This window comes from Odontomachus brunneus, unplaced genomic scaffold (genome assembly GCF_010583005.1).
Source record: "Odontomachus brunneus isolate Ranch 3 - 2012 unplaced genomic scaffold, Obru_v1 Obru_scaffold_082, whole genome shotgun sequence".
In the NCBI taxonomy this organism is placed as follows: Eukaryota; Metazoa; Arthropoda; class Insecta; order Hymenoptera; family Formicidae; genus Odontomachus; species Odontomachus brunneus.
This window is the reverse complement of record NW_022639532.1, coordinates 241,194-258,082: the sequence shown is the minus strand read 5'-3', so window position 1 is coordinate 258,082 and position 16,889 is coordinate 241,194. Positions and strand designations below refer to the sequence as shown.

Below are 16,889 nucleotides of genomic sequence, written 5' to 3'. Positions count from 1 at the left end.
AGAATAAGAAATTGACCAATCATAGTTGATTATTCTTTTCACATTCGACTATGGTTGGTAAATTTCTTACTCTTACTTCCTACTTACTTCCAATGTAGACGTCCCTTTAGGGCCGTGGCAGACAGAAAAACTTAAGCAGTAAGACGTAAGCAGTAAGCAAATTGATTAATCACAGTTGTTAATTCTTCTTACGGTTCAAGAATCAACGACTGTAATTGGCTGATTCGCTTACTGCTTACGTCTTACTGCTTAAGTTTTTCTATGTGCCATCAACTTTTAGAATCGTCGCTAGCAGTCCATGGTTATATAGTCAAAGTACCATCCTCAATGAGCGAACATCGATGTTTTCTAAACATCGATTCTTTTTGCCTATCTCTGTACGGAAGTACAACGGGCACGAACCAGGCATATTTTATCGTTACCACCGCGAAAATGCGCCTAACGAATGTAGTAAGGGCCGTGGTAGAAAAGCAATAATGACTCTTGTACACAGGACGCGGTAATGCTTGCCGCGCGGCGGAAGTTCACGTGACAGCCAGTCAATATGCTGTTTTCCGTAATAATCTTCTAGCTCTTACGAAAAAACAACATATTGATTGGACTTCCGTCGCGCGGCAAGCATGACCGCGTCCTGTGTGCAAGAGCCATAAAGCCCGTATCAGACTACCGACTACACAGGCCGACCCGACTGCCGACTACTACTACCGACTCTCAATGGATCAATCACAGTGAGGCGCTGACTAGGCGCCTTACTGTGATTGGTCCATTGAGAGTCGTCAGTCGTAGTCGGCAGTCGGGTCGGCCTGTGCAGTCGGTAGTCTGATACGAGCTTAAGACGTAAGCAGTAACCAATCACAGTCGTTGGACCGTAAGAAGAATCAATGACTGTGATTGGTCATTTTGCTTAATGTTTACGTTTTACTGCTTAAGTTTTTTTATGTGCCACTAGCCTAAAAGCGCACTGTGTTAGATGGCGTCTTGAAAATTCACCTTACTCTGGCCATTGAAATCGGGCTGGTGGCCGCTCTCATGCTTCTCTCTGTAATTATTCTTTAATTGTAATACATAGTGCATTTTTAAATAATGTGCTTTAACAGCAGATTACCCAGTAAACATTCATGTCTAAAAGATGTTGAAAAGATATCTAAAAGACGTCTTATGCAACAAAATGTTGCATAAGATATCTTTTAGATATCTTTTCGACATCTTTTAGACATGCATGTTTACTGGGTAGAAGAACTTTTTTTCATGTAGCAAGTCAAATAGACCATTAATTTCAAATAATACGACAGTAGTTTATAAATTTACATGTATTAATCAACTTTACCTAATATATTAATACATAAATGTAACGATCCGAATATCGATCGTTATGAAAAAACGGTACAAAGACAAATTAGAGACACCAAAGAGCATCGCGCGACAAGAAAACATGCAAAAACGCGCTAGTAAATAAACCGCCGAACATCCGCGATATTACAACGAATCAAGCGAGATTTGCAAATATAAAGCGCCGCGAATTCAGATTGAGAGCAGAATCCGATCCGCTCTCGAAATACCGATTTCTAGAGAGATCCGAACCTCCAATACCCTTATAGAAATATCATACTAAGAATCATTGATAATTACTTATTTTCAGTATTAAAAATACTGGATAATAAGTTATCCCCCGCTAGTTGTTCTATATTGCAGTTATTATTCGATATTGCTCGTTAACGGTACACATTATCGAAAAATTGTAATATATTTTTCGAACTTCTTTCATCAATAACTTTTTAACAAACAATGAGAGAGAGCTAAAACCTTCTGAAGGTTATTCAGGAGGATGACCTCTATAATATATGTCAAGGTGATCAAAGGTGACTCCCCTAAAGTGAACATTTACCCTCACTTGATACACAAAGTAAACAAAGCCAACAAAGGCTCCGCTACAGCAGACGGACTGTTCAAGCCACTTCCGTGTGTGCTCACCGTATCAACGAGTTGCGGGAGCAATCGTTGTATACGATCCCCTTATAGAAAAGTATCACTGGCTGTGATAAATTTGTCAGTAATAAATAGTAATTTTATTACTCGTGCGAGTAATAAAATTATTGAACGACAGTAATTATCACTGGCCAAATTATTACTTATCAGTATTACATTTCTATAAGGGGAGTTACCGCCACCGAAGCGATCCACCGAACGCAGCTCAGCTGCAATACCGCTTATACCGTGCTGCATCGCATAGTAGCTGATAAAGAGATTGTCAACCAGCATTTAAAGAGACGAGAGGCTGAAAACGTCAATAGACGGATTGACGTCGAAGGAAACGACACGACAACAACACCGACCGCGTCCCGCGCGCAACGTCTCGCGAGCCATCACCTAAACGAAATCTCTGACAACCCTTATAGAAATATCATACTAAGAATCATTGATAATTACTTATTTTCAGTATTAAAAATACTGGATAATTATATTATATAATAAGTAATTATCAATAATTCTTAGTATGATATTTCTATAAGGGAAGAGTGTATACAATCGATCGAAAACCAACGATTATTATTTAATGTATAGCAGCAGCTGATTTTAAATATACGACCAAGTTTATTTTTTATTTCACTGTTTCAAAATTATTCCGCCTTCTATGAACCTGAACCGGCGAGCATGATCCGGTACGCGACGCATCGCGGTTATTAAACAATTCACAGTCACGCCGTTTGGATTACATAGCGCCTCAGCAACGGTTAATTTTATTCACGCCGTCCTCTCCGGTCTTTCCCACTAGCAGCGTTCGCAAATGCACTTGCATGGATATTCGTTTTCGTTTTTATCGGGCTCGACCTCCACGGTGCACACCGCCAGATTATATCAACAAATATACGAATCGATTTTCATCTCTCTCTGGCGAATATCGTAACGCTATCCCTTATAGAAATTTAATACTGATAAATGATTATTTGGCCAGTGATAATTACTTTCGTTCAATAATTATATTACTCGTACAAGTAATAAAATTACTATTTATTACTGGCCAATTTATCACAGCCAGTGATACTTTTCTATAAGGGATTGCGTAATGCTGATTTACATGTTAATCTATTCGATTGTTCAAATTGCAATTTTATCGTATCGACTGGCGCCGCCATTACTTGTCAATCATCTCCTTGATGAATTCCTCGAGATGGATCGACGTCCGCTTCCCTTATAGAAATGTAATACTGATAAGTAATAATTTGGCCAGTAATAATTACTGTCGTTCAATAATTATCACTGGCTAAATTATTACTTATCAGTATTACATTTCTATAAGGGTCCTCTTTGAAGTAGACCGCTCGCAAATTGTCATTCGAATTAGATCGGACTCTACATGGTAAATAACGATGCTCGACTATGCGTATGGAAACGCTTTCAGTCTCGATAAAACTGTCTGTACGCAGTGGAAACTGTTAATGTTTAATGTGTTTAATGTTTAATGTTTAATGTGTTTAATGTGTAGTGTTTAATGTTTAATATATACGTGTTAATGTATATTGGTGACAATATCCAAGTTTAAAATGCATCGTTCTCCTTTACCGAAGCTCTTCCAGCGACTGCTCGTAGAACGAACGACGATGCGGGCAACTGTGAAGAAAATTACTGTACTTCGTAATGCAATTTACGTGCGGCGTTCGGTCTAATTTCGAACAAAAAAGGGACAGGATTGAGCTCGAAAATCGTTTCGCACTTTCCGTATTAGTTTCGTTACCGCTCTCTGTAGTCACGAAGGCTTTGTAGTACCTATATATCATTCACATCGTGTTTTACTCTTGTGAAATAGAAATCGCTCGCTGAAAAATGTCGTTAGAAATGCGTAAAACCAGGTCCGCGAAAAGGATATCCTGTTTGCGATATTTGTGAAATAAAAGAAATGTAGAACTGTGTGTCTTGAGCATGCACGTTGTGTCGCGTTTAAAGCAACTTGCGATTGCTTCACTTTGCATTACCTGCAATTGCTCACTGGATAGGAACCAAAGAAAACATTGGCGAATTCTTTTACTACCGTTGATAAGGCATTCGTAAACGCTTCTTCCCTGGCGTTTATAAATACCTCATCTTTTACAAATCTCCTGCTCGTTACGAAGAATAAATCCTGCAACACACGAAGCACAAGGAGATACAGATCAGTCCGAAAAAAAGATTGCTGAGAATAGTTTCGTTGAAATTACCTCGTATAAACCTTGGAAAGATCTCTCAAAAAATATTGGTGAACTAGGGAAAACATATATATTTTCTAATACAATGTACGGATATGCGTTGGTTTGCCTGTACGTGTATTTAAATTGCACTTTACAGAAGTTTACTTTGGGATCTGAAATAATTGAACAGTATGAATATTTATGGAGCGTATAATTCTATCATATGTGTTATAATATTGTGACGATATATGAATCGTCACGTCCGACCCAACTCACCACCAGTCGGGTTGGGAACAACGCGATGCTTTCTCGCACGACGCAAGCGTCGAGCACAAACACAGTGTTTGAAGGTCGCATGCCGCGCCGCGTGTCGATTCCCACGTTCGGGAATCCCGTTTGCCGCCAGCGCGTGGGAGTTCCCGAGCGGGTATATAAGCCGGCTCGTGGAGCTCCTCATGAGCTTTTCCCGAGCGACTCGGTCCTGAACGCAAGCTCCGCTGAGCGTCTCAGTGCGTATCCAGCACCATACCTCCTTTCCGTATAATCCGCTACCCGGACTCCTCGACATCTACATCCGGCCGCTACGCGGCTTCCATCGCCGATACCTTTCACCAGCTCCTGAGGCGGAAGCCTCCACCTTCAGTTTCGCCGTGTACCGCTTTACACTAACCGCGTTCCGTTTTCGTGCGCCGACTGCACCGCTTTCGGCGAACCAGTGCATCCGACGAGCTGTCCGATCGGGCTGAGACCTGATACACTAGCCGGCCCGGGAAGGTCGACCGTCATATTGGCGCCCGCACAAGGACCTGTTCAGTTAAAGACGCAAAGTGGACAAAGAATCTCTTCTCTTTTCTTCACGCTCCTTCATGCTGACGTGGATTTATCAGTGCAATAAAGCAGTGCTCATCGAAATCCTTGTCGGGCTTGACATCGAAACCAGCGGCATCCTCGACGACCTCCACCGTCGCCTGAAAAGCTATTGCGCCACGCACGCCACCACCGAGATTGAGGAAGTTGACAAGACCATTACCGTGATGCTTGCGCCCCCGACAACAGGTGCGGCCGCCGAAGGCCGTACTTTCTGCGAGAGTGCTCCCACGAACCTACCGGACCCCGCGACCTTCATGTCACAAATAAGGAAGTGGGGATGCGTCTACGACGGACGCAATCCACTCGCCTTCCTGGAACGCCTGGACGAGCTCAGCAGGGGATACGGGTATCCCGGAGAATACCTCCTGCGAGGCCTCCCTATATTACTTAAAGGCGAGAGCTTGTTATGGTATCGCAACCATCGAGATTCCTGGCGCTCATGGGAAGACTTCGTCACCGATTTCCGCCAACAATTCCTCCCCAGTGGATATCAGGAGCAGTTAATCAGCTGCATCCAGAGCCGAGTACAGCAGGCCGGGGAGACTTTCAGCAAGTACGAGACCGACCTGCTAACAATGATGCGCCGGGCAGAAAGATACAACCACAAGGACCAGCTATATCGGCTTTACACAAACCTGCATCCGGACTACAAGCTCTACGTCCGACAAGCTGACCTTCGATCCTTAGGCGACCTACGGCAGCTCGCCAAGGAATACGAGGCCATCCAGGAACAGCGGATTCTCCGCTCGTTAACGGAGGTGTCATCCAGTGACTCCTCATGTGACTCCTGTGTCATCCGCCGCCACTCCTCGATCCTAAACGATGCCCAAGTGGTATATTCACCACGGCCGTACACGACCCTGTACGTCCAGCAACAGGCGTGCCGAGCTCTCATCGACACAGGGGCCGATATGTCGTGCATCCGGTTCGACATCTTGTCTGCCCTCTGGCCAACCTGTCCGCCGGCCCTGCGACCCGCACCCGCCATAAAAATGGCCAACTCGGCCTTTACCGAAACACTCGGCCAACTGAAGATTCGCGTGCAATGGGGAGCTCAACGACTGTGGCACTGGTTCTACGTGCTAGACCGACTAGACACCGAGGTCATCATGGGAGTAGACCTCTGGCGAAAATTCCAAATTCCCCTGTTACCCCAACCAAGGGAAACCGACAGACCCGACCGAGCCGTATGCCAGGTTTCCTCTGGCTTGACACCTCGAAAACCCGAGGAAGACCAGCGCCTCCAGCAATTCCTTAAAGAGGAACTAGCCGTCTTCGACGAGGTATTCACCGACCAAATTCTCTCTCTCTCTATATATATATAAACTTTCATTATATACTACTTAAATGATGTTAATTAAAATTAAAAAATGTTAATTAAAATGATTACATTGGAGAAAATTAATTATTTATCTTCTTTACTTTAATGTCACATTTATACAATAAATTACACATGTAATAGGAATTTGTGTCTCTCACTTGAGCTTTCAATATTTCATCTCCAATAACTAAAAATATATAAATGTCATATTGAAGAGAGTAGAATTTTTAGTAGAACTTTAGGATACTTGTCGTTATATATAATTATTATTTTGACCTATTATCCCTGCTGTTAGATGTTTCATAACTTTTGGGAAATGGTTCGACATAGCTCGTGTATAGATGGTACAATTTCTTATACGAATATGAATGAGACACTGTCGTAAACTCAGTATTATGAACATAAATACTATCAATTTTATATATATGTACTCATGTGTATATACATATATATATGCATAAGACAAATACAGATGCACTCCAAGGCATATCCGTCTGTATATTTTAATATTTAAATTATAAATGTTTAATATTTAAATTATAAATGTTTAATATATATTTATAAATATTAATTATAAATATTTAATATATATTTATAAATGTTAATTATTAAATGTTTAATATATATTTATATATATAATGGCACGATGAAATTTTGACAGCATATTAATGTATGCTTTATAACAGTACATTTGATTCGTCTAACTTGTTAATTTTATGAAATTCAAATAGCATCACACACAAAGTATATTTCACACGACTTAAAAAATTGTGTAAGTACACTCACTGTTGAGGATTAATTACTTTATGGATTAGTAAATAAGCTTATGAAAACGACTTAAGGAGGGCAGTGCACGCGACCAATGTAAGCACGCCCTATGAATGTAGTATGTGAGTAATGTGTAGTATGTGGGTCATGCGTAAAAATGAGTTAGTCAGTCAGTCAGTCAATTTGTTTGTTTTAAAAAGGAATCAGAAAGCATGAAAAAGTATATTAAATTTTATTTCTATTAGGCTTGTTGTACATGATCATGTACTCGTATATATAACTGCGAATCACCATGCAACATCCGTATATTTTTTATTTGTAAATGTTGCAGGTGCCTTTTTATTTTTTAGTTACTTTTTTATTTATATTGATATTTCTCCATTAAATAAGTCTTTGGAAATCTATTTTTGTATCATCTTTCAAAGTACCTACCACTGCACATCAACACTCACTCAATACAAATATTTTACTATAAAATCAATTCAGTTCTAACGTCCCACTAACGTATCTATGCTGCGTTCGAAAACACACACTAGATTTGTTTGCGTCGTATGCCCTAATGTGCTCCTACACGCTCCAATGTACTCTGATTGATTCACGTCACCACGCGGACTATTAAGAGTGCGTTGGAGCGAGTTGGGGCATACGAGGCGACAAACCTATTAGGTTTGTTCGCGTCGCATGCCCCAACGTGCTCCTACTCGCTCCAACGCACTCTGATTGGTTCGCGTGGTGACGTAAACCAATCAAAGTGCGTTGGAGCGAGTAGCAGCACGTTGAGGCATGCGACGCGAACAAACCTACTATGTGCACACTACTAAACGATAGCCGTTGGAGTGAGCGAAATACAAGTGAGATCAAAAGAGAGGGAGAGTATTCGAGTGATGTTTCCGAATGCAGCCCTACATATATTGGGTGCTTTCCAATTGCTTAACACATCTTGACACACACGTACATAAAACCAGTTTATTGGTCACATATTATCTAAAATATCTTGTAAGATAATATGCAACCAATAAGCTGGTTTTGTGTAACACAGTGTACGCAACTGGAAAGCACCCATTATGAACCACAACAAATATGGCGACCAGCTTGGGACCATGTGCAATAATCAATTTATCTCTGTTAACCGCGTTTCCTAGAATTAAGATAAAATATGCACAAAAATGAGCTTGAACGAGAAATAAGGAAAGTGTAAAGAAGTAAAACTAAATATCTCCCTAACCTACAACTGAGTCATATTACTTAAAAATAAAAATAACTCTGTTGAGCGATAAAAGTTGGAAATAAAAGAATGCCTAACTTTGTTGTTAAGCCATACTATTTGCAAACAAAAGAGTCGAATTTGCTGTTAATACTGGAAAATAAAAAGTTTGACTGACTTATCGTACTACGTCCTCGATTCTTCACCAAAAACAGTGAGGGTGTCTCCCCATGCGGCGTAACTTGCATAAGAGTAACTTGCGCCAACCAATCACATCATCTCATTTAAGTACCAGTTTCCACCTAGTTATTTTGTGCTCTTACGATACCTTAGAATAGATACGGCGCTGAAGTTACCACAGAGTTTGCTCAATGCGCGTGCGCGAAAATATATAGTGAACGCCCAGCATTGTATTGGATTCAAAAACCCAAGCCTACGCAACCGATTCTCAACATGTCCGTATATGAGATTGCGCGGGCAGTTCAAAATCACGTGCTCCGTAGTTTCCAGAGCACCACAAAAAAATTAATCAACTATGTTTTTATCAAATAGATGCGCTGCAACTTTTGTTTATAAAGTTTTGTGTTTGAAAAGTACGTAATCTTGCGATAAGAGTCAAAGTAGCTCGACTAAGATTGCAAAATTCCTGAAACTGAGGGACTGAGTTTCTCTTTGATACGAGTTCTATGGAAGTATCTGAAACCCCGCGACTCAGATATATCCCTAAAAAATTGTGCAACATAAGCGTTCAAACGTCCCATAAGTATCCTTCGGATTGTGCTGGAGAACCATATCGTCTCATGGCTACCGGAGGTGTTCACTCTCAAAGCTGCTTTTTTGTCAATCCGCGCACTCGTTACCACTTATATCCGCATGACCTGGGATCCAAATAAAGACAATAGAAAATCCTCGTGATATCAATTCCTTATAAATATCCTTAATAATGTAGACTAATTCATGTTGCTTTCCACTAGGTTCACATTCAAAGCAGTTATCAGGCTCTTTGAGTCCGAAACAATCAGCACCCTTCTTCTTTGCACCCTTCTTCTTCTTCTACCGCGACCAGGACATGCGTCACCGCGGTGGCCTCAGCCTCAAATATGGACAGTTCATTATCTAAGCCATAGCTGATGGAGATGGATAAGGAAGAGGAAAAAACAGAGCACCCCACCCCCGCATCCATCTTAGACCCATCGGTATAAATCACATCGTAATTTGTCAGATTAAATTTTACCAAACATTTTCTAAAATAGGAGTCCATTTGACGGTTAAGACATACATCATTTACTCCATCTCTAATTGACACAAGCGAAGAAAAGTATGCTTGACATGAAGTTTCGATATAAAAAATAACCGATAATCGCGCCATAAAAGATACGAAATCAAAATCCAAAGGAACTGGTAACTTTGACAAATATAACTGATTGTGAAACTCTATAAAAGTGATATTAATTGAATAAAAGAAAAATTCGCTTACGCACTTACACATTGTTTTACTTAAAGCAATGGTATTATTCGTAATATTATAAACCACTAATTCGAATACATTAAAATTAGGAGAAGTCAGTGTTTTTTTAACGAAACCGATATCTTATGTAGTTGACGAAAGAAAGCAAAAAATATTGATGGCATACAAGTACTTGTCCGCGACATCCAGAGGTAAGCGCGTTTCCTCGCTTTACCTAAAACAGTGTTATTTTTCGTAATATTACAAACTAATAATTCCAATTGAGTAATGTGAGGAGAAGTGTTTGCTTTTTCAACAAAATCGATATCTTTTGTAGTTGCCGAAATTAAGCAATAAATATTAGCGGCATGTAAGAGCTTGATCGCAACATCGAAACATTCGTTCATTTCTATACTTTAACTAAAGCAGTGGTATTAATCGTAATATTATAAACAACTAATTCCAACAGAGTAAAGTGTGGAGAAGGCAGTGCTTTTTGAACGAAATTTCTCCGAAAAATCGCGAGGTTCGCAGTTCTCCGAATTTTGGTCTAGGTCTCGCGCTTCCACGAATTTGTCGTGAGCCTCGCGCTTCTCAGAAGAACGGCGCGCGTAAGGTGCTCTCCCAAAAAAGGCATTTCTTTTTCCTTTTAAAAGCGAGATGCACCTCGTGTGGCGTCTCGCTTGCTGAGACGCTTAAATTGCATTAGAATAAAGTCAGAGAAAGTCAGTTCTTTTTGAACGAAATCGATATCATTTGTAGTTACCGAAAGAATGCAAAAAATACTGGCAGCATATAAGCACTTGACCGCGACGTCCAAACGTAAGCGCGCTTCCTCGTTTTATCTAAAGCAGTGTTATTTCTCGTAATATTACAAACCAATAATTCCAATAGAGTAATGTGAGGAGAAGTGTTTGCTTTTTCAACAAAATCGATATCTTTTGTAGTTACCGAAAGAATGCAAAAAATACTGGCGACATATAAGCACTTGACCGCGAAGTCGAAACGTACGCGAGCTTCCACGCTTTACCTTAAGCAGTGATACTTTTCGTAACATTATAAACCACTAATTCCAATAGAGTGAAGTGTGGAGAAGTCAATACTTTTTGAACAAAACCGATATCTCATATAGTTGTCGAAAGAAAGCAAAAAATATTGGTGGCATACAAGCACTTGACCGCAACGTCCAGACGTAAGCGCGCTTCCTCGCTTTACCTAAAGCAGTGTTATTTTTCGTAATATTACAAACCAATAATTCCAATAGAGTAATGTGAGGAGAAGTGTTTGCTTTTTCAACAAAATCGATATCTTTTGTAGTTGCCGAAATTAAGCAATAAATGCTAGCGGCATGTAAAAGCCTGAGCACGACCTCACGGTCAAGTGCTTATATGCCGCCAGTATTTTTTGCATTCTTTCGGTAACTACAAATGATATCGATTTCGTTCAAAAAGAACTGACTTTCTCCGATTTTATTCTAATGCAATTTAAGCGTCTCAGCAAGCGAGACGCCACACGAGGTGCATCTCGCTTTTAAAAGGAAAAAGAAATGCCTTTTTTGGGAGAGCACCTTACGCGCGCCGTTCTTCTGAGAAGCGCGAGGCTCGCGCCGCGCTTCCGGGAAGCGGGAGGGCCGCGACGCGTTTCCACGAAGCACGGCTGGGCAGCGATAAGCGCGAGCCTCGCGACAAATTCGTGGAAGCGCGAGACCTGCACTAAAATTCGGAGAATTGCGAACTCGCGATTTTTCGGAGAAATTTAGTTCAAAAAGCATTGTCTTCTCCACACTTTACTCTATTGGAATTAGTTGTTTATAATATTAGTTGTTTATAATATTACGATTAATACCACTGCTTTATGTAAAGTATAGAAATGCGCGAATGTTTCGATGTTGCGATCAAGCTCTTACATGCCGCTAGCATTTATTCCTTATTTCTCGGCAACCACGAAAGATATTGATGTTATTTAAAGAGCACTAGTTTTTCCATAGTTTATGCTACTGAAATTAATGTTTTATAATAATGCGATTAATATCGTTGCGTTATGTAGAGCGTTATGTGGAAGTGGGCGCGGTCAGGTTCTCGCATATACACATACATATATTTCGTATGCATATACACGTAAATAAATTTATGACAGTGCGTAAAGAGAAAAGATCATGTGCATGTTGAATGGAATATAAGTTTGTACGCAATGGTCCATGTTCTTAACCACGCAATTATACGCTTAGCACGGACACGAATCGCCAGGAAATGGGCGTGGAATAGACACTCACCGAATCGCTACTTTCCGGCATCGTCTGAAAATGTCGCCTAAAACATGGCGTGGCCGCTCTCTCTGATAATATAGTCTTCGGGGAGACGAGCGGGGTCTGCAACTATCGGTTGTCGCGGTACAGCCTTGTCAAAGGCCGCGGAAGCGGAAGACGTTCTAACCTTGAAGTCCAGTTTCGATGCCAAAGAGCGACGGTTCTTAAAAGCTCTGAGAGATCTCCACATTTGGGCGATGTTGGTACGGGGATTAATTCTCGAGCAAAAATTTCTGAAATTATTAATTTTAATGTTTAACAGTTCTTTCTTAACCTTAGCCGCAGTGATTTTCCAAATTTTCAATAGAAGGTTGTGACATGAGAACTTGATAAGCCACCTTTCTCTCATATATCAAAGAATCACATTCGACAGACCACCACAAAGACGGAGGGACGTTTTTCGAACTTTTACCATCGCTAATTCTACCAAAACTTGCCAAAACCGTCCTCATAACACAATCTCTAAATACATTATAACATTCAACAATATTTCTACCAATAACTTCAAAGGACGTCATTTCATCATCAAGCAACCTTTTAAAATCTAGCCTTTTAAAATGATATCTGACAAAATGAGCGAAGGCCTACGATACACTAGGAGAATATATATCCCACCCAACTTTACCAAAGTAGGGAAATGATCACTAGAGAACTTGTCTCTCATTACCTCACAATAGGTGGTCAGGGCCAAAGGACCGAGGAAATAAAGGTAATCCAGCACTGATCTGGATCTCACAAGCCGATATCCAGGTGGGTTGCCCATTGCTGATATTCACGAAGCTGGAAAGTGCAATCGCAGATTCCAATTTTCGTCCCTCCTCATTATATCTGGAACATCAAACCACTGAGGAATATGCGCATTAAAATCGCCAACAACAACTACGTTAGGGAGACCTTCAAAAGTGCCAAAGAAGTTTCTCCAAAAATTGATATTCGTATCCGAGGACGAAACTCTTGGGGAATTGTAAATAGAGACAACAACAATCGATTGACCATTTTCCAAGTGAATCTCTACAGAAATCAAGTCTACGTTATTTACTCGACACATAGCTTCCAGGTCAGAAATTTTCTTAATCGAAAAAAGAATCTTATTACTAATGAGTAGGCCTGTACCTCCGCCAGAATCCACCAGTCTTCGGGAGTTCAAAAACGAGTACCCCCTTACTGGACAGATGGGCAAATCCGCCAAGGCTCGAGGAATCCTGGTTTCCGATATACATACAACATCCGGAACCGACTCACTAACAAGGCCAACAAGATCCTCCCTCCTAGCCATCAAGGAGCGGACATTCCGATGTATCAAGGATAGACTATGACGAGTATCCCCACCACATTGTCTAGCCATTTTTAAGCGTTATCTGAAATAGAAAAAGCAGAAAACATGCAAGACAGATCCTTTAAGAAAGATTTCAATTCAGATATATGAATTTTGTCCAAAGAAAAGGTCGGAATGTCCAGTTCCGAGGCAGGCTTAGCACTGCCTCCTTCAACAAAAAAATTGTTGTTCAAAAATTCAAGCATAGACTTAGATATTTTAATATTTGATCTACTAAGATGCTTGTAAACTCTCCTGTTAAACTCTTCCTTAGAGATCACAGATTGAAAAGGAGAAGAACCCACCTCATAAGATTCCACATCTTTATCCCCTGCTAAGTCAGTAATGGCACCACCTCCCAGAGTTTCTCCCGAGGGTGACCTATCAATTTTAAATTTATCGTTTCTCCATCTCTGAGCGGCCAGTCTCGTATTCTTGTTGATATCTTCCACCACCGTTACAGGTTTCCTACTAACAGAAGAAAGTTTTTTCCTTTCTGCCTTTTTTTTTCTTGACAATCTGTAAAGAAACAAGGAACCGGGAGGGTCCCGATTGCCGACAGTACAATTGACCACAAATTGTAATGATTGGTTTGATCTAGTAATTCTATCTAGATCTAGATAATTCTTGTCATCAATTGGTTTGTGTGCAATCGTACTCTAGGCAATCGTACTCTAGACTTCCCCGGGTCTTTGAGGGATGCGTAACGCATTTTCCCCTGTGTTATCAAAAAAAAAAAAGGGCAATCGGGACGCTCCCAAGAAATCTAGGGCGGCTATTCGCCTTGTTGAGGACGGACGGTGAAGACCGCGAGTTGTCCTATGAGCTACGCGGACCGCCCGAAGCCAGAGAAACCTTGCTTCCCCTAACCACTGGCTTGTTCAGAATATCCGCACACGTCACATCAGCTGGTTTCATTATTAATTTAGGCTCTCCTCGAGAGTCGAGCGAGTGTCTTTAGATCGTATGACACGCCCATAAATTCTCTAATACGATCGTGCATAGCTTCTGCAAGCGTGAGCGAACCAATAGAGAGTATTCGCCTCATTCAGAGCATCCATCCTTTCAATAAAGACAAAGGATCCATTATTTCGTTTCTTACCTGTTACCAAGCGCCATGGGCATCAATGGATGTAAGGTAGCATCAGAAGGAGATGGCAGGAAGGATGTGGAAGCAGCAGATGAAACAATGACGCCCGGACGACAGAGATAACAGGAACAACAGAGATATCAGCAGAAGCAGGGGAGGCGGAACATCCAGATCCTTCTGGTCGGAGTACCAGGACTAACACCCTCGTCCGAACGCATTTTTTTGGGCCCCTCGACGCAGACATAGCAGATCCACTCTGCAATAGTAGCGTATTACACTCTCCACCCAGAGTATTTACCGACTCCGCTATATCGCGGTCAACAGATCCCTCAGCGGGCTGGAAATCCATCGGGACATGATTTCCACAGGATTTGCACACGTAGCAGCAACCAAATTCCCAAGTTCCATTGCTCCAAACACAATCACGTAATCGTCACATGTCACGAAAATAAATCGTGATAAAGAGAAGCTCAAATAAAAAAAATCCAAACGTAAACCAAAAAGCGAGTCCAATTAAGAGCCAAGTCGACAAATATTATAAACTATCCACTAATAAATAATCAAATCTGCGTGAAAGCTGACAGAAGATTTAAAAAAATTTATACGCGGAGCCACTTACTCCGATACGAACCGTATGCCGAAATCTAGAGAACCTCTGGTACATAATCAAGTTCGCGATTCTCTTTACCAGAGGTTCTCATTCGTATGTACTTGACCGGAAAAAAACTCCAGTTGGAAAGCTATTTTTTTAAATCGTTTGTATTTCATATGAAGAGTTTTGAAGTGCAACTGAAAAGATTTGTGAGTCATTCTATTACTTGTAATTAATTGTTCTTTTTTGGACAATGTATTTAGCCGGAAATAATGACCGGAGGTAAATAAAACAAATGTTCGGCATGGTATTGTTTGTATTTCGTATGAAGAAGTATCATTAAAAAGGTTTGTGAGTCATCTAGATAATTTTTATTAAATATTAAAAAATCATAAGGCCTGTTCTTTGTAGCTGCACTACTGAACTAGTGCAATAAGTTAGAGTGAGAAAACGTATATTTGTTTCACTTCAATATATTGCACCAGTTCAGCAGTGCAACTACAAAGAACAGGCCTATATATTTGGCCGAAATATCGATCTCAAGCGCTGCTGTGGAAGAAGTACCGTTAGGTACAATCAGTGTACTATCTAGTATTTCAATATTCTTGGTTCTTTTTTGGGTAATTATATTTGGGTAATTATATTTGGGTAATTATAAGACCTTTTTCGAATTTTGATATCTTTTTGCAGCTCTTTTGGAAAAAATATTTATTTTGACTCCAATATTGATAATCAATCGGGGGAGTCCGAAAAATATGCAAGTTATATATTGTTCTATAGACTTGGCTAGCTGGATTAATTGTAAAATAAGTACTTCTGTTACTTGTAAGATTCCCATTTTAATTAATAATAATTGACAAGCAATATATAATATACAATGAAATATAAAATATATTAACAATATTGCATGAATATTATGATTTTATGTAATAACATATGTATTTACAGGAACAAGGAAAACATTATATGATGAATTCTAAAATTGCATTGTTATATATCTGCAAGTACCGGAGAAAATAGAGACAATCTTCGATATATTATAAGTAGCAGAGAATGGTCAATTAATGATAATAAACTTATTCATTATCACAACATTATTCTCATCAACGATGATTATGTTTATAGTCTCATCATATTGAGAAAAACATGAATGTTGCAACAAATTCATGTTTTTCATGAAAATCCAGCCGCGGTATCCACATTTATTGTTCTGCATAGATCAATTGTCAACACACTTACAGTACAGAGTATAGTACAAATACAATACATATTATAATAATTCAATTTCGATTCATAAAATATTCAAATAATCCCTAAATGCAATATTCCTTTTTTACAGAAAGCAAACATGTCAATTCCAAAATATTTATTTGAAGTAAACTGTCATTAACCGTTTACTGATATTTACCATTGAACCTGATATTTTATTACACTTCTATCACACGTTATTTTTCTTATTTTTTAATTTTATATCAGCCCACGTCTATCACGCAGTCTGCGACAAAACTTTTCCGCAGATTCCGCTAAAAATTGCTGACAAACTGTTGAAAAACGCGGAACGCTCGTGATTGGTTCCGCTCTCGTTCTGTGCTCCGCTATTCCCCTGCATGAGTTTGCATCCCCAGAGTTAGTTCCACTAGGGCCGAAAATAACGATAGGCATAGGGAGAAGCCTGAGAGCCAAGCGGCAACGCCGTTTTGGGCGACACCGATTTTCACGCTGATGCGATTCGCCATATGCACCCATTTTTACTATTGCGTACGAACTTATACTAAAGGTTTAACAAGGTTTCTTTTGTGCAATCCTGATTGCAT

General features: G+C 40.1%; 1 protein-coding gene and 1 long non-coding RNA gene across 7 annotated transcripts; both read right to left on the bottom strand.

The window, feature by feature from the left end:
- Nucleotides 1-3,967: 3,967 nt before the first annotated feature.
- LOC116847759 lies at nucleotides 3,968-4,731 on the bottom strand. Its single transcript, XM_032823104.1, has 3 exons — nucleotides 4,545-4,731; nucleotides 4,194-4,336; nucleotides 3,968-4,117 (listed from the first exon to the last, which is right to left on the bottom strand). The coding sequence occupies exons 1-3, from the start codon at nucleotides 4,729-4,731 to the stop codon at nucleotides 3,968-3,970; spliced, it is 480 nt and encodes a 159-aa protein (XP_032678995.1).
- A 4,855-nt stretch (nucleotides 4,732-9,586) lies between these two features.
- Nucleotides 9,587-15,177, bottom strand: LOC116847709. Of its 6 annotated transcripts, none has more exons than XR_004378810.1 (7): nucleotides 15,103-15,174; nucleotides 14,496-14,739; nucleotides 13,699-13,864; nucleotides 13,192-13,436; nucleotides 12,746-12,906; nucleotides 12,046-12,311; nucleotides 9,587-10,008 (listed from the first exon to the last, which is right to left on the bottom strand). It is a non-coding gene; the product is annotated as an uncharacterized LOC116847709 (long non-coding RNA). The 6 variants fall into 6 exon arrangements; XR_004378811.1 differs by having other exon boundaries at nucleotides 15,115-15,131; XR_004378808.1 differs by having other exon boundaries at nucleotides 13,699-14,401; nucleotides 14,496-15,177.
- Between the last annotated feature and the right edge of the window lie 1,712 nt (nucleotides 15,178-16,889).